General features: G+C 42.4%; 1 protein-coding gene and 1 long non-coding RNA gene across 4 annotated transcripts in view; one reads left to right on the forward strand and one right to left on the reverse strand.

Moving 5' to 3' along the window:
• Window positions 1-23,538, forward strand: part of fhod3b (formin homology 2 domain containing 3b) — an 84,347-nt gene that overhangs the window by 53,451 nt on the left and 7,358 nt on the right. The window contains 16 exon segments of the mRNA XM_051075771.1: window positions 9,654-9,748; window positions 10,721-10,832; window positions 12,003-12,097; window positions 12,266-12,409; window positions 12,582-12,829; window positions 15,988-16,053; window positions 16,583-16,690; window positions 16,868-17,002; window positions 17,411-17,461; window positions 18,275-18,465; window positions 19,208-19,747; window positions 19,835-20,434; window positions 20,437-20,753; window positions 21,605-21,763; window positions 22,522-22,704; window positions 23,412-23,531. Coding sequence (XP_050931728.1) covers window positions 9,654-9,748; window positions 10,721-10,832; window positions 12,003-12,097; window positions 12,266-12,409; window positions 12,582-12,829; window positions 15,988-16,053; window positions 16,583-16,690; window positions 16,868-17,002; window positions 17,411-17,461; window positions 18,275-18,465; window positions 19,208-19,747; window positions 19,835-20,434; window positions 20,437-20,753; window positions 21,605-21,763; window positions 22,522-22,704; window positions 23,412-23,531 — 3,164 coding nt within the window.
• LOC108891156 (uncharacterized) lies at window positions 14,463-23,507 on the reverse strand. 3 transcript variants are annotated; one of them, XR_007814584.1, is made up of 5 exons: window positions 23,404-23,507; window positions 22,452-22,665; window positions 16,870-16,964; window positions 16,608-16,791; window positions 14,463-16,513 (listed from the first exon to the last, which is right to left on the reverse strand). It is a non-coding gene; the product is annotated as an uncharacterized LOC108891156 (long non-coding RNA). The 3 variants fall into 3 exon arrangements; XR_001962245.2 differs by having other exon boundaries at window positions 14,463-16,517; XR_007814583.1 differs by having other exon boundaries at window positions 14,463-16,517; window positions 23,396-23,491.

Raw genomic sequence — 23,538 nt, forward strand, 5'->3', positions numbered from 1 at the left:
GTGAGGGTTTCATAATGTTTGTTTTTCTAGTTAAGAATGTTGTTTCTCAGACTGCACAGGACTCACAGGGTTAAAAAACGTTATTTCTCTTTCAAGATGTATTTATCACTGTTTATGTATGATTTTAAGCTTCTCTCAAAGTCTTTGGCTCTCAATCTACTGGTAATGGACAAAATGCTATAACTGGAGCACTGTATAATGAAATATGATAGAGTTAATTACCACTGTATTCAGACTTCTTACATTAGAGTCATTAAACACATATAGTTAAAACTGCTGATGCATCGGGTGCACACACTGCAACATATTTAGGTGTTTCTGTCATTTTGTGCAACCTTAAATATGCTTTTAACGGAACATGTAACATTGGTCGTCATAGTAACACATCACAGCACAATAAGTGGTTCAAAAACCTCAAAATGAAAGCAGCTAGTGCAAAAGGTCAAACAAGTTTCTGCACTTAGTTCGAACTTTTTCACTGTGGTTAAACAAAAAGAAAAAAAGAAAGAAGTAGGAAAAAGATCCCTACGGTACTAATTATCATGAGCAAAACAAGGAGACGAGGTGGAAGAACAAATAACAAGGTTTTTCCTGGATCGTCGTTCCACTTGTAGTATTTACAGAAAGAGCAAGTAACAACTGTGTTTAATTGGTGACTGTAAAACAGGGAGCGGTGGACAGAGGGCAGATTAAAGACAAACCAATTACAGTCAACTTGAAACAATTATTCCACCGCTTTGAAACGCTCACTGTTGACATTCCTCGCCGTAAGCTGTGTTTTTAGCTACGCTTTTTGTGTTTGTGCTTCTTAAAGGCCGTGCCATTTTGCGTCTGCGCACCGCTGTTTGCAAAACACTCGCCATCTCTAAGGCTAGGAAACAGAGAAACGGCTTTTCAAAGCGGTCTTGGATACATTTTTTGGAAAACACATTCTTAAACTTTGTATAAATTATCTTCATACCCAGAAGGCCATATCTCATAACACAGCATGTGTGCCATATTGTATATACGCAGGCTTACATGCAATAACTTATACTTGTGAATTTATAGCTTCCACAGAAATGGGAGTTGTGTTATGAATGGTCCAGAAGTATTACTGTATCAAATATGTCATGCCCATATTTCATGTTGTGCTTTTATCTCATCCTTTCTTCCTCTCTCTCTTTCTCTCTCTCTCCTGCTACCATTTTGAGAGCTCCTGTTTTTAATGACACCACTGTTCTGATGCCGTAACTTAAAGCACCTTGGCTTCCCAGTTTCCAGAGGGAGCTGCTGCACACAGGACTTCTGTGGGAAAAGGGAGATGTGCTCTAGTCAAGTGTTTCATTGCCTCTTAAACTGTCTGGGACCTGGAGCAACTGCTCCCAATACAGCGCTCAGTCCAGCTTTTAGTGTCACACACAGCAGTAACTTTAGTGGGCAGCAGTCTCTTTTTGACAAAGCTACAAGTGCACCTGAAACACAAGACCCCTTTTGTTGAAAATGTAGTTGGTCTCTATAGTGTTTCTCAGGGTAGTGGTGTAAAATTTTATTTGCTTCAATCAGATCAGCGAGGCAGAACATCCAGTGACACATCTGTGCAGCCGTTTTCATCTGTGCGCCAAGAGGATGGGTGTGTGCGTGTGTGTGTGATCCAAGAGTCTTTTCACTGTAAACAAACAAAGCAGCTGATAATTTCCTTATTCAGTCGTCCTCTGTAGTCGAAGCAGTCTAATCAGTGAAACCAGCTGCTGTGCTGCAAGCCTTTAAACCTCAATGACACAGAGTAGAGAAAAAACACTATAAGAACAGTTGATATCTTTTAACAGCAACAACATTTGGATGAAGGATTGACTTTGCATGTATTGGTGATCTCATGTACCTAATGTCCCTACTTTTAAAAAAAAAGTATGTTTTTCCAATATACAGCACCATTACGTGTTAGAATGACATTTTATTTCTCTTAATTTAGACTCAGGATCATTGTTTTTGTGTAATATCCTGACCCAAGTTCTTTAAATGTTTAACAGAGCGTAACTGAATTCTCCCCTTGCTGGTTTGACCATTTAGCTGAGCATTAAGTGAAAAGCCAGGCACAGTCGGGTTAACAGCGTTGGAAGCTCTTGTTGGAAACAGTGTGTATTGTGTTGTCTGGCTGTGTTATAGGTCGTCTGTTCTAGAGGGGGGAGACCTTTACTATGGTCTATCGTCTGGATAAACATTTCCATTCCATCTGGGCTGGGCTGAGAGGTGTTGTGCAACTGTGTCAACGTATACACTGGTTAATATAGGTACAATTATTGCCTTGTTTGCATTATCATTCAAGAATAATGCTTAAGAGTCTGTTAAATCCTCTAGGATAAAGGAAATTTGAGAAGGAAAACACAGGAATTGTTGACACACATACGTGGACGAGCCCTGTGTTTGGAGTCAGGAGGAGATCTCCAGGAATACCCTTGTCGCACCAGTAGAAACTCAAACTCCTGATTTGTAATGAGTTCCCATGGGAACACGTGCATGTTTTCCACCCGATCTCTCCTGCAGCCACCGCTCGCGCTGCCCCTTTGTGCAAAACTTTTCAATCTGAAAAACACTCACTCACTCTCACAGGCACACAAATCCATGCTGCCATTCTTGTTCTTTTAGGGGTTCATTCATTCACACTTATTGTGCTGGTTACGATCCAAAAGTCACTTTGGAGATTGTTTTTATGTTATTTACTTCACAATAAAAGTACCCCCAAAACAAACACCCAACCAAGAACAAAATCCAAAAGGAAATTTTTATTGCTTCCAAGGTTTTGTCCTCCCGAGAAAGCCAGTAATATTTTTATGTATAATTCTGCTTCTTTACCTGTCTGAGACTTTTCTCTTCTGGGATCGATGACAGGAATGACTTCATTTGTTTCAGAGGAAATTTAGGAAATGAGCACTACACATGGTTTCAGCCCACAGCCTCTCAACTCTCTTTGCTCCACTGGCAACATTTTGTCTTTGCCTCCAGCATAGCCTCAGCATTAAATTAAATCACCAGCTTTCAAATTGACTGACATGATCCATGCTGCACTAAAAGATACAGTGCTATATATTCCATGTTTTACAGTTTTGAAAAAATAAAACTGTCTGTCACTGCCTGTAGCTACAAGTTAAAAAGTTAAAGCACAAAACAAATGACCAGTTAACCTTTAAGTGAATAGAAAAACATAATCTGTTGTCATGTTTTTGGTTAAGCTTAGAGCCGTGTTCCTACCGGATACGTCCCACCCTGTCCTCCCCCTGTGTCAGACCCCTCAGACCCCCACAGACCCCTTCAGATCCCCCTGACATGAGCAGACAGCTTGCATCTGAACCCAATTCAACCCCACCTGCCTGACCTATTTTTTGCCTCCCCCCACTCCCCCACTCCTCTTTTTTTTTTTTTTCTTCTCCCTTCCTCTGTAGAAGTTTTCAGCCTTAGCAAAACCCACTGGCAGTGGAATTACAAACCCAATTCTGGAGCCTGTTTTACTGTAACAGAATTCAGTATACTAGCCAATTATATTATAAGAATGTTTGATTTGGTTCATTTCTCAAGCTCTTATTTTATCATCTCTGACCTTGCCGTCTAAGATACATAAACTATAATTTGGAAAAAAAATAAATCTTTTGCAGTAATGTAGCACGCAGGCAGATAGACTGAAATCCTCAGCATTCGAGTGGGTTTTACGGCTGATTCCTGCAAGCTGAGTGTTTTTTGGGACTGCGTTCAGCATATGGCTGGGCCAGAACTGGAGCGAATCACACCACTACTCTCTCAAGAGCAGTAAGAATTTACCGCAGCTCATCTTTCAGTTCGCTTTACAAGTGGGTGGATATCATGCAGTAGCTTTTCTCCAAAGTCTTCCCCACTTGGATAGGATGGGAAAAGCTCATCTGTTGGGCTTTCCCCAGTTGTTTGCCCTAAAATGATTTTTTAAAACATCTGAAGTACAGTAGCACCTCAAATCTGTCAGCTTTATGCTGTTTTAAATACAGAGGAAATAGAGAAGCGTTGTTCATGTTTCAGTTTTTTTTTTATTTTCCTCATAGTGTTGTGGTCTACTCAGCTCACTTTTCCCTGCTCAGCACTGCAGTAGTTCATCAGGTCTGCAGTGCTTGTGGAGCTTGCTCAGCCAAATACTGGAGAGGCAGACCTGCCTTACTTCATGCTATTGTTCCATTAGGTCTGTTTGTTTGTCTTTAGGGAATTTGTTTGGGCTTGGGCCCACAGTAAATTGTGTCAAATGCTGGCAGACCTGTATCCAGGTCTGAAAATGGAAGCATCCCCCTGTTGTTTTACTGTATGGGGCTCAGTGTAAGTCTGGCAGTCGGCTCGGTGACTGGAATTGGTCTGGCAGAGGCAGCTTGTCTGGCTCTAATGGTCTGGGTGATTAGCTGAGTAACAAATGGAACGTAACCCATGAACATGTCTTATCCAGTTCATATACAGTAAGAGCTGTTTAATTGGCCTGAGTAGTAAACTTGTCTTTTTAAGGTAGACAGACTCTAAATCAGAAGCTAGCTAGAGGCATGGATGCAGTTATGATAAAAAAAGGGAAATCTGACTAATCTACCTGTCATTAAACACAGTTACATTTTTAGCCATGCTAGTAGCAAGACCCTAGGGATGATACTGTCAGTCGGCTCAGCCACCACTTTGGTCCAGAATGAAATATCTCAACCCCAGTGGGATGGATTGGCATGAAATTTGCATTCAGTGCATTTAGAGATCCGTGGTTTATGGCAAAATACCTGCACACCTAACAACATTCTCATCAGCCTCAGCTGTACTTTGTTTTGCTGCTAGTTAGCAAGTGTTAGCATGCTAAACTAAGACCATGAACATGGTGAACTTGCTTTCTATCAGCACGTCAGCACTGTCACCATGATAGAATGATAGAAATTAGCTCAAAGTATCACTGTATCACCCAAGTGCAGCCTCACCGTGCTCCTTGCATGACTGCAGACTCTTACTGATAAATGATAATAGTTGATTAAAATCACCTCTGGAACATAGAACAAACAGTATGCAAATACAAACAATACACAGGTGCAGACAAGAAAAAGGAAACCATAAAAACATCATGCAGTGTGAAAGCTTACATAGTGGGTCCAGTAGGGGCTCAGTATCATCTGAATGAAGCATGTCAACAGTTTGATTTGTAGATTACATAAATGCTGTACAAGTTCATATAATGTCTTTCTTATTAAGGCATCAAAAGTATCTATACCACTGGTCACAGACATCCCCCTCACACTACCTATTTCCAACAGATGTGTTCCTGGCCACATCATGAATGGGTTTTCTTAGAACTACCTGTTGCAGCTGAAAGTCAATGCTGAGAGCAGTGATACTGAACCAAAGGGTGAAGATTGAAGGTCACAAATCCACAACAATGAGAAAAAAGATGTAACAAAGCTCTGCAGAGCTGAGGCGAACTGAGAGTCAATAGTGACATTTTTCTGCACTAGCAACCCCCACGACATACAAGCAGTCATGTCATCCATTGTTAACATGAAAATAATGATTATGGCTGCTTTAAATATTCAAACTTATGTGAGTGGGAGGAATGTAGGTAGAACCTACTGTATATTAAACTTTATTATAAATTGAATTTGAACTGTGTATCTTGGCTCGTTCGAGAACAAGTGTTTTTCATGAGTAAAAGTTTGATGAAAATATTCCTGAATTTATCTGATGATTGACAGTCACAGTCAGTAATGACCACCGGTAGAGAGAACATGAGAAACGGTGAATCCACAGGTCAGTGTTAAGTGCTGTCTGTGTCACTGCAAAGAATCAACTGTGGACTGTCCACTCATGAAATCCAGATCATTTACTATAATTATTGTGACATAGTAGAAGAGGAATCTACATTGCATAAAAAAAGCATACTCAGCTCACGTGAGGACAGGGAGACACACTTCTGAACTATGGGTGCAGCTAACAGCTAATGCAGAGCATAACAAGATAAGGGGTTCTAAGTTGCAGTGTATGGGAGGGAGATTTGGCCCCTATCCCAAAGTCCTGGTAAAATAAATGTTGCACACTGACAGACAGTTTGGCCGACCCAGTTTTGAGAAATTCCAAGATGTAAATGAAAACAAAGGGGCAGAGTGTTGAGAGTGAGGGGAGGTGGGTAGGTTTGTAGAAGGGAAAGCTGTTGAGTTGATTTCTCGCATCTTCATAGATAAGGTTTTTTTATGTGTGTGTGAGTCAGGCTGGCTTGTGCTGGTGCTGCCACCCAGACCTCAAGAGTGCTTCTCACCTCGGCAGCGGTCAGGGAGCAGCCCTTCCTGCACATTCCTGGAGCTGTGGAAGATAATTGCTGTGGTTTATGAGAGGGAGAGGCCCTGAAGAAACACTTCCACCAGACCTCAGTTGCTTGCATTTTTTTTTGTTTTTTAAAACTTCTCTCAGAGTTCTGGTCCAGACACCAGAACGGGGTCTGTCTCCTCCGGTCAGTAGGGTCTGTGGTTCCTTTCTGCAGCTTGATACCATTCACATGTTCTGCTTACTCTTAAGGCAAATGTAGAAGAGTGTGAGAGCGCTGCACAAGATGCCAGGCTGTTCATTGAACACTTCCAAGTTTCTTTAAAGCTAATTCTTTCTTCCTCAGATATCCTCTCCCACAATGGCTTAACATTTATATTCTAATCACAGCACTTTGAAGGCAGCTCATTGTCTGCCAGCATCTCATTACGTGACATACATGCAGAGGGACTTAGTGATGTTATTGTTGTACTTTGTGTGAGGTATTGTAGAGCTGCTCATGATTACTCGAATGGGGGCCCACATTTTTGGCCCCAGATCAGCGCTTGAAGTGGAGGGGAGTCCTGTACAGACTCAGCACTCACATGCTCTTCTTATTAACTAACCCTCTTTCAGAGTTATTGATGACTGTCTGTTGCGGAGTTTAAAAAACAAATCCCAGGTTCTGGATCCACTGTCTCAGCTGTAACCACAAAGGTACAAGGCTGCAATTGTTGCAGCCATAGTTTTGCGATTTGATCACACTTTTCAAAGCCTGGAGTGCAACACGCGAGTTTCATGACTAATTTAATCACAAGTGTGTGGAAATCAGTTCCATTTGCGGTTCACAAAGGTGACTGCCTTGAGAGTGATTAGATGTTTCCTTCTAACTGTTTCTGACCAGACTCTGAAGGTTGCAGTTTCCCATAATGAAAGGTAATTTCTTTTAACAGTTACAGTATCATTTTACCTAACTGTTCACAGGGTAACTGCAGTCCATGTGGTTTTTGGTCCTTAAAAGTTGAACTGTACATGAATGGCAGCTGGTATTGAATAATTCCACGAAGCAGCAGTTTTAATGAATCTGAGAGAAAAGGTAGTGATTGTGTGGTTTCTGGCGTGGTTCATAAGTGTTATAATATCATATCATTTCTGTATCTTAACTGCTCACTAAATTAAATTCACATATGATATAGACATTCATTCAGATTTTCTATTTTACTTGGCCTTGTAGTGAAAAGCCACCCGTTCTCCTGTTGTTCAAGCCTTTAAATAATGTCTTATGATAACATGTCAGAATGATCTAAAAGTCATTTCATTTTGTGGTTGACTTTTGGGAACAATCACTGCCGTCTCATCTGTCAGCGGCAGAACATTCGTGTTGCGTAATGACACTTTTAAAAGCCTCATTAAGGCCACCTATCTTTTTTCACCCCTGTTTTCAATGGACATTCCTCAGAAACTCATCGCACCAGGCGAGATACTGTACACAGGTGCAGCCAAGAGATAAAAGTCGGTGCGGTGATGATATTGCAGGTCAGACATCGGCTACCGATTTAAAAAGAAGCGTGGGGCTCATTACTCATCTGGCACCAAAGTCACAGCTGCTTGTGCCTGCGTATAAAGAAATACTGTGGATCGTTATTTTAGACACTTGTAACATACCAGTTAGTGCTTTTTTTTTTTTTTGCAAACAGTGCAACACAGGAATCCACTCTGGACTCAGAGGACCAGCTGTACATCATGTCATTACTGCTGTCATTCATCTGTCAGCAACAGTCCCACACAAACTGGGGGAGTTAGAGGGAGAGGGTGACACTCTGGCCTGCGCTGACTGAGGGGGTTAATCATGTTTTCATAAACACAGTCTGATGTGGTCTGCTTTGATACACCATGTTGTCCGTGCTGCCGACTGCTGCGACACATGGCTCTGAGCCCGCAGCGGGAGAGAGGACTGTCAGGAATGCTTTGGCCTGACATGTTACAAGTAATTAACCCTGATTGATAAAAGATGAACTGCCGCTGCTGGTGCAACAGTGGGCCGTCAGCACACACACACACACACACACACACACACATGCACTCGTGCATCCACCCACATGCTCTCACGCACCGTGCACACACAGCAGCTGCACCTGGGAATTTTGGCTTATCTACAACATATTCACGATTTTCATGCCCCTCTAGAGAAGAGGAGAGGAAAAATATATGACAGAAGCTGCAGCCACTCATCATAACATGTCAAAGGAGCCTGTTCTGAATACAGCAAGAGGAGAGTAGATGGTACATTTCTGAGGAGCATTCAAATCTGTTAAAGTATTTCATCTGGTTGTTGGTTAGAGATCGAACTCTGTTTATTGTTTTGTTTTTTTCCTATATTCTTAGAGAATAATTGAGAGCACCTGGTGTGTCAGCAGTTGCAGCACAGCTACTTATCCAGCCACTTATACATCTCTGAACATGATCTCTACAGGCTCATCACAGATCATGTTGGAGAAAACGTGACTTTTTCAGAAAAGTCTCTTATGTATTACCCCCTAAAACCATAGTTTCTTCCAGGAAACAAACAAGCCTTCCCAAATGTTCCACTTTCGATGCGTTTGCATGTTTATATTTCTGCTTTTTTCCCCCCTGTGTCAGCTATTGTATCACCTAAAGTTGCAGTGGGTTCAAGCTGAGCTCATCCCGTTGCTGTGGTCTTCTGTGTCAGTGCATTAACTCTTTATGTGTGGATGCTGTTTAGAAAAAGGACCACATATTTAAAGGGACCTTTTGTTTTTTTCCCTACTCCTGTCCAGCAGTGTTTGTCTCCCTTCCCCCATTTCTCCCTACTTCAACAGAAGCCCTACACTTTCACTGCCCCCCATTGAGATCCCTTGGCTCTTATTATGTTCTTATTTATGTATCCTGTTACAGATGGAAGTCATGTCAGCATCCAGTGAGGCACCCTGCTCACATATTTCCCCTCTCCAGTTGTGTCTTGAGGGATGGGGGGTGGGGTGCGAGTGCTGTTCTTTTCTCTTTAAGTTTTCACCTGATTGTTGTGATATTTTTGAAAAGTTTACCCATGCAGCAGCTCCCGTTTGTGTGTAGATTAAATCACTGCAGGCAGATGAATATCATTGACCCCTTTCACTAATTTATCACTAACTATTCACTAATTCACTTAAAAAACAGATAAAGTTTCATCTGATTTGCATAGAAAGATTCATCTTTTCAAAGCACACACACACACACACACACTCAGATCATGCACTTCTTACTTGCAGTTCTGGTTCTTTTTGTTTTGGGCAGGACAAATGTGATGGATTGTTATAAGAAGGAAGACAGAAACAAGACCTGGAACAGCAGATGATTAGCCAAACCTCATCTCTTTTTCTCTTCCTCTCTCTCTCTGTCTCCAGCTCTTGGTCAGATAATGCTGTATGTGGACGGGATGAACGGCCTCATATCTCACAATGAAACGGTCCAGTGGCTTTACACCCTGGTCGGATCCAAGGTAAAGAAAATGAACATTAATTTTCACAAGATCCCTGCCACAGCTTATACAGTAGATATACTTTAAAATCAACTCAGCAACCCCATCTGGGCACTGACAAAGTGGAAATAACCATATAGTTCACTGCTCTGAAATTTCATACCTCACTGCTTTGTCAACATGCGAGCAACCCTCCTGTCATTGTGGTCTTCAGCCCTCTAGTGGTCAGATTGCATCATGTGGATCATATTTGCAGCATGCAAGGGAACTACATTGGCTCTCCTCACTTTCCCCAATATTTTCTGTTCTTACTAATTGCTTTTCTACCTTCCTGTGTAAATATTGACATAATATTTGGCATCTGCTGTGTTTTTTAAAAATCAAAACCCTGTCTTCCCAATCTTTTTGTATGGCAGATTTCCATTAACAATACTCATTTTTACCACCATCATTCAGCTGTTGCTTGCCCAGCCTTAGTGCTGATGTGGCAGCTGTTCACAAGTGTTTAATTAATGCTGATAGTTTAATCGCCACTTTAATTATATTGATTTTCAACTCAAGCAGATTAGCATCGCCAGCCTGCATGCCTATTACTCGTTTCTGTAATAGTTTTTCTTTTTCTTTTTCATAGTTTGTAGCGGTATGAACTTTTCTCACGCTTTAGTTATCTTGCTCTATTTTGAGACTCATCTCCGTTTCACTGTTTAATATTACTAAGCTATTATTTTATGCAGATTTTTACCTTTGTGGTGTTTGCATACTTCTTGATCATAGTACTGTATGTTCCTGTGAGCTGTCAGTGTCAGACAACACTCTTATCAAGACTGTTCAGACAGGAAAAGCTTTTCCTCTAGTACATACTCTGTCATGTTGGTCAATGGTTGTTTAAAAAAACAATAAGTTCACAGTTAAATTTTTCATTTTGTGCTCAGATTTGGAGGCTGATGTTGCTCTGTAGTTTCTGTATCAAACCTTGCTTTTCTCTTTGTGTAGTTCCGTCTGGTGGTGAAGACGGCGCTAAAGCTGCTGCTGGTGTTTGTGGAGTACACAGAGTCTAACGCCACCCTGCTCATAAAGGCTGTGAACGGCGTGGATGCCAAAAGAGGTAAGAGAGCAGGATAACCAGCCTGTAGTTCAGTTTATGGGATGAACAAACTGGCACTCCATCAAAAACAGTGACTGGTTGTCAGTTATTCCTCTTGAAAAGAGACAGACAGGATTTATTTCTCTGCATATGCACACATTTATTCCACTCTTAGAGTATAGTATATGTATATATGTGTGTGTATGTATATATATATATATATATATATATATGTCAATTGTCAGAGCTCCTGACTTTGAAATTATGTCTTCAGGTGACATTGTTGGTGTAGATCCATTGAATGTGTGCCAGACTGTGGGACTCACTGTGTGAGAAATTACATACAAATGAGTTTTATCTGAATGTGAGTCTTCCAGAGATTTTGAAACTGCCCCATTATCTCTGTAAAATCACAGTAGATCCTGTCCTTGAATCCTGCTGCTTAAGACTTGTTCAGATATCTAAGTGAAACCTGAGCATTCAAATATTAGAGATGACATGGTGCTTTTTAGAGCAGCTTTTCCCTTCAATTCCACTAATAAAGCCATTCATGGTTGCTGTAGTGCTGCTCAGCTGATTGCAGATCACAATCTCCTGTTACACAGTAGTCAGATCAGTTGTCCTGAGCAGCTCCCTAGCCATGCATGGAACGAGGCTTATTGAGACAGACTGTAACTCCTGCCCGCAGCGGGGTTCGGTTACCTGCTGCTCTAAAAGCTCCACATTGTACTGTGGCGTACAACAAGGGGGAGAGGGAGGGGTTGAGCATCAGCATGGAGGGGTCAGGTATCCCTCTGTCTCAGCTCTGTCTTATCCCATCACTTCTGCTGTTGCGTAAGTAGACTGAACCTGATCCCCCAGTCTCCCGATTAGAATGAGATGGACTTGACCCTTGTGGCCGAGGCACAGAGCTGATTCCTCTCTCACTGGAGATCAGTGCTCCTGCTTTGTTTTTCCTCTGTCACTTTTCTCGAGGAAGACTGCTATGACTGCATTTCTCCTACTGGAGCCACGAGATGACATAACAATTTTTGATTTTTATTGCTACACAGTGGTGGAACTGAAAGGTTTCTTATGCTGTAAGATGAACACAATGGTTACTTCAAACTTTATTATTATCCAGTGTCGAGCAGATTTGTTTGGAGTTTGTCCAGTGATATAAAATGCGATGCATGCCTTTTGCTTCTGCAGGGACAAAATTGTGGTCAAATGTCATGGAGATCCTTGATGAGAAGGATGGAGTGGATACAGAGCTGCTGGTGTACGCAATGACACTCATTAATAAGGTCAGTGAATTTTACTGAGTGAATTCTTTCCATATTATTACTGCATCAGCTAGGAGCAAGGTCATTTTTCTTCTCTCTGAGCTGCTATATTTCAGACCACATTTACAAAAAAGTTCTGACTACAGAAAACTCTTTTTTAACCACAGTGTTTATGTGTTTGTGTTTCAGACTCTGGCAGGTCTCCCAGACCAGGACTCCTACTATGACATGGTGGATTGTCTGGAGGAGCAGGGCATCGAGGCCATGGCCCAGAGACACCTGAGTAGGAAGGGCACGGACCTTGACCTCGTAGAACAGTTTAACATCTATGAGGTCAGGACCATCATTTCCTAACAAAAAGCCTTAATGTAATGTTAATAGGTGTGTGTGTCTCTTAGAATAGGTCATAGGTCACATGACATCTGATAGGATCATACAGCAGCCAGGAGTTAAGCATGCATAAAAACAATTTACTCATTTTGTCTTTTATTTCTTATTGTCCCAGATGACTCTGCGCCATGAAGATGGTGACGATGAAACCCAGCTGCCTCCCAGCGGCCGAAAGGACCGGCGGCGTGCCAGTGTTGGCGGCAGCAACGAACGGCGGGGCCTGGAGAGAAGACGCAGCCGGAGACATTCGCTCCAAAATAACAGAGGCCACGCCTCTGCCCCGGCATCACCCAGCACCCCTCATACTCATGGGAGCAGCTTCCTGCCCCTCAGTGGCCAAGGCATTGAGGACATCAGTGAAAGGTGAGGCGGGGGGTGTGACACAACAGAGGGGACTGGAAAAGTGGAAGATGTTCAAGAGAAGAAGAAAAGAAATGCTTCCATTTTAGCTTGAACTTCGTCTGATCCTGCATTTAAAAGGTTCAGCCAGGGGGGTGGGGGGTGGGTTGTTTTATATTTTAAACCCTGAGAGATAAGTGCAACTTAAAAGGAATCACAGCTTATTCCTGGGTCTGTGGAGTATTACTTATTTTCACAGGAAACTGCTTGACTGCAAGTGTTGTATTATATTTCAGTCTCAGAGAGATGTGTCTACCCTATCCAGAGCCAAAGCAGAGAATTTAATTATAGAGTAATTTAAAGAAAGGCAAAGAGCAGACCGCTGCTGCAAAGTGACATTTAAATTAATTTTCCCACTGTCAAAGACATTCTCCTGCCGCTGATGGAAATGGGAAGCTTCTGTAAACACATGATATGAGCTATCTGCTCTCTGTCTCAAGGCATGCTTCCTTCAGTGAGAGTGCTTTGAGTTTAAATTCCACATTCCCGTCTGTTTTATAAACGACAAACGTTTGTGACTACACAAACTCTGAGGAAAACCACAACTGGTGATTCAGGCAAGAAGCAAATTGCAATCTTGTTTAATTATACAGGAGCTTGGACTATTCCTTATAAAAGCACCAGAAAAACTTAGTCAGACTGTTCCTTTTCATGGAAATTATGTTAACCCATTATTCCACTTTTTATTATAGGTCATACATCAGAAGACAAAAAAACAAAGATTGAATTGTTGGACTGGGAATTATGTGTTACCTTGATATTTGTCTTTAAAATCACTTCTGATTACTGCCTTTCTCGATGCCACATAATCCATCCCCCCTATCATTAATAACAAGCTTCTCTCAAAGTGGCATACCCACTAATATTTCTGGTAGCACTCAGGTCTTCAGGTATACTTAAATTCAATCCAGCAGGGTCATATGATACCAGACTAGCTTCTTCTAGTTCACCACAGGAAATTCAAGCCGCCTTTGAAGATCACCATTTTCCCTATTGTTAATGAAATCCAGACAACCGAGAGGGATCCAAATAGCAAACTGGCCGCAGACTCATGTATGACCATGTATCCCAGACTATCATTTCAAACACAGAAGATATCTCATACAACTTATTGAATTATTCTCCTCAAATAAAATCACTGGGAGATATTTTGTATTTTACAGTGTTTTGTATTAATATTACTGTGGAGGTTGCAGCTGTTGCCTATACTTCAGTTTGTGATGTCTTAAGAATGAGTGTCGTCCTTCTAACTTTCTCATACACCTCACTAATACTTATAATGCTTTCCTGACCAGCATGTTTTTAGTGTCATTTCTGTGTGTTGTCTCTCCTGGGGCCATCCTCTGCTGTGTGTTTTCATGTTGTCTACTGTCCAATTTCTCTCTTCCCTCTCGCCCGCCTACATCCTCCCTTTCCTCCTTTCAACCCTCAACCCCTTCCTCTCACCACAGAGAAGAGGAAGAGGAGGAAGAAGAGGAGGAGGAGGGAGAGGAGGAGGAGGAGGAGGAGGAGGACGAGGAAGAGGCAGATGATGAAAGTCATCCAGTCACTGAGTCCTCTAGACAGGGCGCTCACAGGTATTTTTAGGCCAACTGGTTTCCCCAAGAGCGACTCGATCTCTCCTTCCCCTTCACGTTTGCATAGTTTTCTCTGACATAGTTCAAAAGTATGATTCTTTCCCTCTTTCCCATTTGGACTCCTACTCTCTTTTGTATTTTGTTGTCCTAGTGTGGCTCCAGCTGTAGCAGACACTCCTAACATGTGTTTGAACTTAAAGTGTATGGCCAACATCCTCCCTAAAGCCAGTGACCCTGAAGGGCAGAGAGAATATCTCAGCGTCAAGACCAGGACATCTTCTCCTGTGTCCATCGCACCTAAAAAGAGGACCTTTAGTCCTTGGTGTGTTCTCCCCCAACTCTCCAGCGCACCTGACTGTGTCTTCCCTGTTGCTCTTGAGTAGAATGCCAAGGCTCCGCACACCCTCAGTGTCAGTCTACACCAGCCTCACCCCTCCCCCTTCCCCCTCCCTTTCCCTGCCCCCCCCCCAACCTCTTTCTCCATCCATGCACTTGAATCAGAGCCAGGGCCAGGTGTTGCAGAGAGTGAGCAGGGCAAGCACAGAGAGAGGCGCTACAGGTAGTGGGCGGGAGCTGCTGTACAGTCCATCTTGTGTTACATCCAGACCATCACACTCCGCAATGTGGAAGCACACTGTCCTCTCCCCATCACTGGTGTCTGTGTCTCTATGTAGACCACTGTACGTTCAGCGGAGACACATGCAAGCATCAGGAGTAAAAGCAGATATAGTAATGCTAAAGGTTTACACTTTTTCTTTTAAAACATTCTTCTAAATTGCACCTCATAGGGTTATTTGTTTTGGACATGCTTTAGCTTTGTTCCTCTCTACCTCCTTCATCCTTTAGAAATGTTGTCTTGACCACAGTGGCCAGAAACTCCTTTATTTCCCATCAGACGTGATTTATGTTTCATCTGTCATCTCCAAAGACGTATTGTACCAGAAGAAGGAAGGTCATAATTACTTCCTTTTCTCAGTTGCTGGAAAGCATTATTTTTACAGACATTTACTACTCATCTGTCTTTCATTGTGGCTTTGCACCACAGTTAATCCGAGACAAGTCAATAAATTCATTCAAAGCATTAAGGAATTCAAAGTATTAGCATGAGTCACAGTCACCGTCTTTTAGCTGTTCGTGTTTCTTGCAGAGATTCTGTAGCAATAATAAAAAGGATAGGCGACCAACTGTGGACTGGCAGAGCAGCTCCTCAGCATGCATCCCTAGAAATAATTCCTTGTTTTTTATGGAGTGGAAAATAAAAGATAATCCAGTGAAAGCTTCTAAAGTGGCTTTATTAATTAGGATTAAGGACACTAGATTTGTTGCTTTCTAAACAGCACACTGAATCGGTAAGACAGACTGACAGAGATCATCCCCGCCCTGCACCTGTCGGCTTTGTTGTTGTGTGGTCTTGCAGCCCTCCTACCTTCAACTGCTGTCTCACTACCTTGTCTGTGTAACTAACATTTAATTATTTTAATCTTTGGAGTGTCTGATCTGACTGTTACTCTCTCTTTTTCATTTCTCTCTCACTTCCATCTTCAGTCTGACAGATACAGACAACACCTCTCCTACATCTTACACAGCTAGAAAGCCCTGCTGGGCTGAGAGGTAAGGCCAGGAGTCAAAAGGTCAAGTGTAACAAGAGCGTGCAGGGGACATGATGATGTACATATTATGTTTTGTTTCAGGAAGATGTGCACATACTGCAGTCATCCTAAAGTTGTTTTTCTGTCATCTTTGTGAACTTATTTTTAATTTACAGTGTTATTGGAAACTATTCAAGGACAAAATGTGCACAATATGCTATTGGATTCAACACAGCAATGACAAGGCCCCACAGACAAGATTTGGTCTGGTGAAAAGATAAATTTATGAATGATTGCCCTTATGCAGACACATAGACGAGCAGTGCACCTGCAGGCTCCCTTCAGTTTTATGGCATGGCTCCTTCAAGCTGTTCAAATGCCTCAGGAGAAGTGCTTAAGATGTAAACTGTCCAGCAGTATGACATTGGAATTCACATCGCATCACATCACAGATTCTTGAGGCACTGTCCAGCCCCTCCTCTCTGTCTGTCAGTGGAAAAAAAATGTATTAGGAGAGAACAAAGCATTTATTTTTCCCCTTCTTTTAACAGAATCAGTGCCAATGGGACTCCATACCCTGGCAGGCACCAGGCTCCTACATCACCCATCCATCGCTTCTCTAGCTCGGCATCCTCCACACCAGAGTCCAAACCTGACAGGTTGGCATGTCAGCTTTTTCACAGCTAATGCACAACGTAGTCTGGACATGGTTGATAAAGTACAACTCACTCCATCTATAAAGTTTCTTCTGGACAAATACCTAAATCAAAACACAAAGCCAATCACTCAGTTTTAATAATGCCGTCAACATTTTGTTCTTTCTCTTTGGCGTGCAGACCTGCTTTGGGTGGATTGTTAACTTCATCGTACAGGCAGCATCAAGAGTCACTGGCTGCGGAGAGGGAGCGGAGACGCCTGGAGAGAGAGGAGCGCCTGCAGAGAATCGAAAGAGAGGAGCGGAATCGCTTCAAGTCAGTCTCACCTTACGAGTCAGACAAAATATCACACAGAATATATATCTTTACTTTGTACCACAGGCAGCTGTACAGTAAATAAAGACATGTTGGCATGTGTCGTTTTTAGAACAAGTGGCTGCAGTCTTGAGTCAGGAGGGGTACTCAAAAATCTCCCATGAGTCTGATAAAAGCTGGGCTGTCTTTTATTTATGAGGATCATTAGATATACTGAATCATGGCAGGTGGACTCTGCATGTAGTATATGTTCAGCTCACGTGTCATGTCATTGAATTTAATGATGCTCAATTTGCTTCCTTTGCACTTACAGTATCGTTTTCAGTTAAGTAATCATTTGAAATAAAATCTTAATTTATACCTGCTATGAATACAGGTCCTAAACTGTCGTTTCTCTCTTTGTTTCAGTCGAGATTATGTAGACAAGAGGGAAGAAGTAAGACAAGCCAGAGAGGAAAGGTGAGTTTATTTTATTTCATGGTTTCACATATACTCACAATAAAGCTGCAGCTGTGATGGTAGATCAAAAAAAAACGAAGGAGGTTTGTAAATGCTTTGAAATCCTTTCCTAAAATTGATAGCAGATGTAAAGTGAGTAGCACCCAGCCTCGGACTGAATTATAGTTGTCAGGGCCCCTTTAGGCCTGCTCACCATTAAGACGTCCCAATGTTAACAGGACAAGTGTGTAATTGTGTTTTGCCATGGATGTGGTGCAGTTATCTCCGTCTGAACCGTGTCGGCGTGCGAGCGTGTGCGCAATATAATTTACAGCTCATTCATATGCCCTTACTCTTTTCACCCCTGTTAAACTGGAACAGGCATCTCATTGAATTTTCAAGAATGTGTGAACTGAGATCAGTTAAAACAACATTTTGGCCACTTTATCAAAAAAAAGACGTCATTTGTCATCATTTGAGCTGCGTAGTAATGGGATTATAGCTCAATTTTTCCACAATTACTGAGGAATAAGACAAACATGTCAAAAATGCTAACAACATAAATGGTGACATTACTGCTAAATACTCATATTGTTGGATGAAGCCCCCGTGTCTCTAAAATGTCGTCTCTCCAGTGGCTTGTATTTTTGAATTTATCAGTTTCTGTGAGAAAATAAAGCTAAACAGTACCAGTTTGCATTCCTTTGCATGGGCCATGTTTCTGCCTCATTATATGGAGCTAGAATTTAAACAGCTATTTAACATTTGGTGCAGATCAGCATACATCTAAACCACAGTGCGCAGACATCTGACAGCTACGTTCTGTTATCTCAGGTACAAGGCCGTGGAGAGGCTAGCTGCGGAGGAGTTTGAACGGGAGCGACCCCGGGTGCCAACAAGGGGACGAACTGAGATCACTCTGTGTCTGAGTTCCAACCCTGCCAGCCGCTCGGCGTCTCGCTGCGCCACACCTTCATCAATCATCTCGCAGGAAGACGCCGTCACAGCTGGACACCAGACATCGGGTGAGAAGCGTTTCATCATCATTAGTAACCGAGTGATATGAGCATGAATGGACTGTAATGTTGGCTCCCAGAACTGGCAGAGACAAAACTGGCTGTCAGTGCTCCTGTCACACACACACACACACACACACACACACACACTTGATGGGTGATTATTGCACAGAATTCTGCCACACTTGTTTATTGAGAATAATTAGTTAACTCTAGGATGCATATCAAAATGTATACGTGAAACAATAATGCTGTAGCAAAAGAGATACAGATATTTTGTGTAACTGTCTTAAGTGAGTGAGAAGCAGGTGGATACACAGATATTTCCTACTTTTGAAATGGCTTTAATGAGGTACTGATGCTGTTTAGCATTAATGATTTTAAAGCAATTTGTCATGGTTCAACCAAAAAAATTTTTGCCTTTCAAACTTATGGTAGTTATTTTTTCTAAAACATACTTCTTGAAGCTTGAAATTGAGATAGGGTTTTTTCTTAGAAGCTGTAAGGTTGTTATGGCTATGAGCCATGGTAGAATTTAATGACCGCTTTGTGAATTACTTCTACAGTCTGAAAATGTATGTTGAGTTTAGACAGCCTCTCGGTGCAATTAAGGATATGTCAGGAAGCAATTTAAAGCTGTTTTAATTATAAACAAAAAAATGTTTCTGAAGTCTGTCAGATAATATAAAGGCACATGACTGAAGTATTTTAAGTAACCTTTTTTTCCATGTTGTTTTGATTTCTCTTCCAGGAACAGAACACATCTCAGAGCCAAACCTTGACCCACAGACCAGAACCAAAAGCCCAGCGCCAGAGTTAACAGTATCAGAAGCTTCCCCCACACCTCCCCCTGAGCCAGACAAGCAGCAGACCGAGACAGAGTCACCCGCGGAGACGGAGGATGTTGCTGAGTCTGACCAGAACGTAACGGCGGGGCCGGCGTCAGATAAACAGTCGGCCACGGAGAGGGAAGAGAGGGGAGAGCGGGAGAGGATCAAGGGGCAGAAGCAGCGCACGGATGAGGCAGGGCAGGTAGAGGAAGCGCAGGTAGCTGATGTAGCAGAGGTCGGAGAGACAGATGTGGAGGTGAATGTAGAGTTAGAGGAGGAGTGTGAGAAGGAGCAGCGGACGAAAAGGGATGTAGAGGATGGTGTACTGCTGAGTGAGAAGGAGAGACAGAATGAGGAGGTGAATGAGAAGGACAACTGCTCTGCATCCAGCATCTCCTCCACGAGTAGCACTCTGGAGAGGGAGGAGCGGGAGGAGAAGTTCACCAGTGACATAGAAGCAGGTATGATCAGTTCTAATATTACTCATTTAATTTGCTATTCAACTACATTTATTTCTCTTAATATCAAAATTGTTTCCATATCAACAGGCCAATGGACTCAGTGCATTAAAGACGCAGATGTAAACGACCAGTGCAACAAAATTCTCAACAGCAAGCGCTTCATGCTGGACATGCTCTATTCTCAGACGACAACCAGCAAGGATGAAGGGAACGTAGGAGAAACTGAGAAAGAAAAATGTAAATGTGAGAAGGAGACGGAGGTCGGCGACTCCTCTGTGGCTAGTTTAGCCAGCAGGATCTCCACACTGGAAGCTCACAGACAGGCTAGAGAAGAAAATGTGAAAAAAATGGAAGTTGGACATCTTGACAACCAGGGCAGCGTCCGAGCAGTGGCGGAGAAGTTTGGAGATTTGGTCAAAGGTTTAACATCTACTCTTGAGGTGGAGGCCTCAAAGGAGCAGCAGCAGCAGCAGCAGCAGACTGACAAATCATCAACTGCTGCCTCGTCAGCTTTACCTCCCAAGAAGGAGTCGGATTATATCTGGGATCAGCTAATGGCGGCGCCCAGGGAGCTGCGGATCAAAGAAATGGACTTCACGGACCTGAGGGACGAAGATGACTTGTCCATTTTAGACATGGACAACGTGGTGAGGTCAGGTGACCTGATACCACCACCTCCCCCCCTGCCCTGCCGCCACCCCCACCACTGTTTGGGTGCCCCCCGCCTCCTCCGTTGCTTGGCAAAATGATGCCACCGCCCCCACCGTTCATGGCCCCCATCCCTCCGCCGTCCCCTCAGCTCAGTCGAGGGGAGGCGCCTCTCTTCCAGAAGAAGAAGAAGACCATCCGTCTCTTTTGGAACGAGGTGCGTCCTGTGGACTGGCAGTGTAAGAGCCATAAATTCTGTAAGGAGTCCCTCTGGTCCAAACTGGAGCCAATTAAACTGGACACATCCAAGCTGGAGCAGCTGTTTGAGTCCAAATCCAAGGAGCTGCCTGTCACGAAGGTAACTTACTGTTGTCCTGCTGTAGAGGCATGCAGCATTAACATATGCTTTTGAAGAAACCAGGTTTTTTCAATACCTTCCTTCTACCAGACACTGTATTTAAAGGAATCATTTTTCAAGTTCAGTGATAAAGTACTGCCACTCTGGATGCCTCACATGAATAAAGATGCACAGGGTAAAATAAGTGTTTAAAATGGGTGAATCCCTTCTCTCTAATAGTGTAGAGCTCACCTTAACAGAGAACATTAGAAGTGAATTGGTAAGTGTTATTGACAAAATAAGATGGAAAATGATGAATACTAAACTCTTCACTAGCTCCTCAAGAGGATACAGTTTCATTTTAATTGCCCTTCATGTATCATCACCATCAGGGCAAATTTTCATGTTCATATTCCTTGTAGGAAGACACTTTTTTATTTTTGATGACCCCACCCCCATCCTTGCCAGTAGCGCCAAAGTTAAGCCATCCTTTCCACTTGTACATCAAAAGATATTCAGAAATCCCATGACTGTAACAACCTCTCCTACAGCGCCACCCTCGGGCCAAGAATTCCTTCATGCTCACCATGAGAGAATGAACAACATGGCTTTTTCAGTGTTCTACTCTGCTCTCCCTTTTTAATCACTTATCCATCCAACTATTTTGTTTTCTGATGTAAGGAGGTATACAGCCTCGCAGGTAATCAAGGGAACCATAGAAGCAACTTTATGAAAAATGGATCAGGTGTGTTTTTACACATTTTGTGTGAAGCGCATCTTTACACCACTAACAACTGCTTCCACCATTCAAAATACATGATCTAACATCCAAAGTGTAACCTCTGATTTCTGATGATTTTTATCTCTCATAGAAAGCAGCTGTTGATGGCAAACGACAAGAAATCATAGTCCTGGATTCAAAACGAAGCAACGCCATAAACATAGGCTTGACTGTCTTACCTCCTCCCCGCACCATCAAGACTGCTATACTCAACTTTGATGAATACGCACTAAATAAGGAGGGCATTGAGGTAAGTGTTTTTTTGTTTTTTTTTTAAAGAGATTTTGCATCAGGACACATACATTTAAATTTGCACCGTATATTATAAGTACTGTGCAGTCACATCAAATAAAGCCCATTCAATCTCACTGGCTCCAAAATAAACGTGGTTTCCTTGAACGATATTTACCCAGCACACCAAAGTACACTGGTGGATTTCCCCAAACAGGAGAGATTTAACTCTTCTAGATGGGATTGCCCGCAGTGTTGACATATCATGTGATTTTCTGGCTGCACGCTTGGATTTTTGGCTGATCTCATGTAATTAATCACAGTGATGATTAAAGGTTAGCTCCACATGCATATTTTCAGCTCGTCTCAAAAACCATGCTATAGACTTTTGAAGGACTTCACATCAGCAGATAATGACTGATGTTGCATCCCACCGGTATTATATAACCTGCAGTTTTCTCCTTGAATTCATTTTCAGCAGAGAGGAGTACTCCTCTCCACCTTTTGTCTCTGGAGGTATTTTCAGCCAGACAACAACTGCGAGGTTGAAAGTTCAGATGTCGCACAAGTTTGTGGGAAAGCTGGAGACATCCTAGATAAACAGAGCTAGAAATGTCAGAATCAGTTTGTGTCTGCTCCATCTCTCTGATTTACACCCCGACATATTATATAAAAATTTTACACAAGCACTGAAAAACTTTTGATACCTTTGATGAATGATCCTGTAATCCTGCTCCTTTCCCTTCCCCTCCTTTCATTCCTTCCTTCTTCTCCCAGAAAATCCTGACAATGATCCCCACAGAGGAGGAGAAGCAGAGGATCCAGGAGGCTCAGCTGGTCAACCCTGATATTCCCCTGGGCAGTGCTGAACAGTTCCTTCTCACCCTCTCCTCCATCACAGAGCTGTCTGCTCGCCTGCAGCTGTGGGCATTCAAGATGGACTATGAGCTTATTGAGAAGGTCAGACACATTCCTGTTCACTTTAATCACATGCAGATACACTTTGGGAGTGTCATGAGTAATTTATAACAATACACATGCTATCGTAAATTACAGAAATAGTTTTTCAAAATAAGAACATTTAGTTGCTTTTTTGTTTGTAGTTAGATAAGAAGATCAATAACACTGTCAGGTCTGCATGGTGAATACGAAGCTACAGCCAGCAGCTGACTAGTTTAGCTTAGCTTAGCATTGCTTAGCATAGCATAAAGACAAGGAGCAGTGGGATCCAGCTAGCATGGCTCTGTCCAAAGACAAAAAAATCTGCCTACCAATAAATCTCACTAATTAGCATAATGTAAACTAATTTTTTAATCAAATTTTTTAATCCATACAGACAAATAGAAAAAAATGCTTGTCTTAAATTGTGGGACTACTCCTTGACCGGGTGCAGCGACTGTGGGCATAGCAAAGCTAGCTGTTTCCCTTTGTTTCTAGTATTTATGCTAAAGCTAAGCTAACCAGCTGCTGACTGTACCTTTATAATTCCCGTACAGACATGACAGTGGGCATTAATCTTTTCATCTAAAAAGCGAATAAACATATTAAACTGTTCCTTTAAATTTTTATGTTTTCCTTAACTTATTGTATCTTTATCAGGGGAGAATTAAATGGCAGAAACACGAACAAACAAGGATAGGGCTGACTGTACTTTCATACTGTTTTAGGAGGTGGCAGAGCCTCTTCAGGACCTAAAGGAAGGGATGGACCAGTTGGAGAAAAACAGGACACTCCGCTACATCTTGACCACACTGCTGGCCATCGGCAATTTCCTCAACAACACCAACGTGAGTA

Source organism: Lates calcarifer, linkage group LG15 (assembly GCF_001640805.2).
Source record: "Lates calcarifer isolate ASB-BC8 linkage group LG15, TLL_Latcal_v3, whole genome shotgun sequence".
NCBI lineage: Eukaryota > Metazoa > Chordata > Actinopteri > Centropomidae > Lates > Lates calcarifer.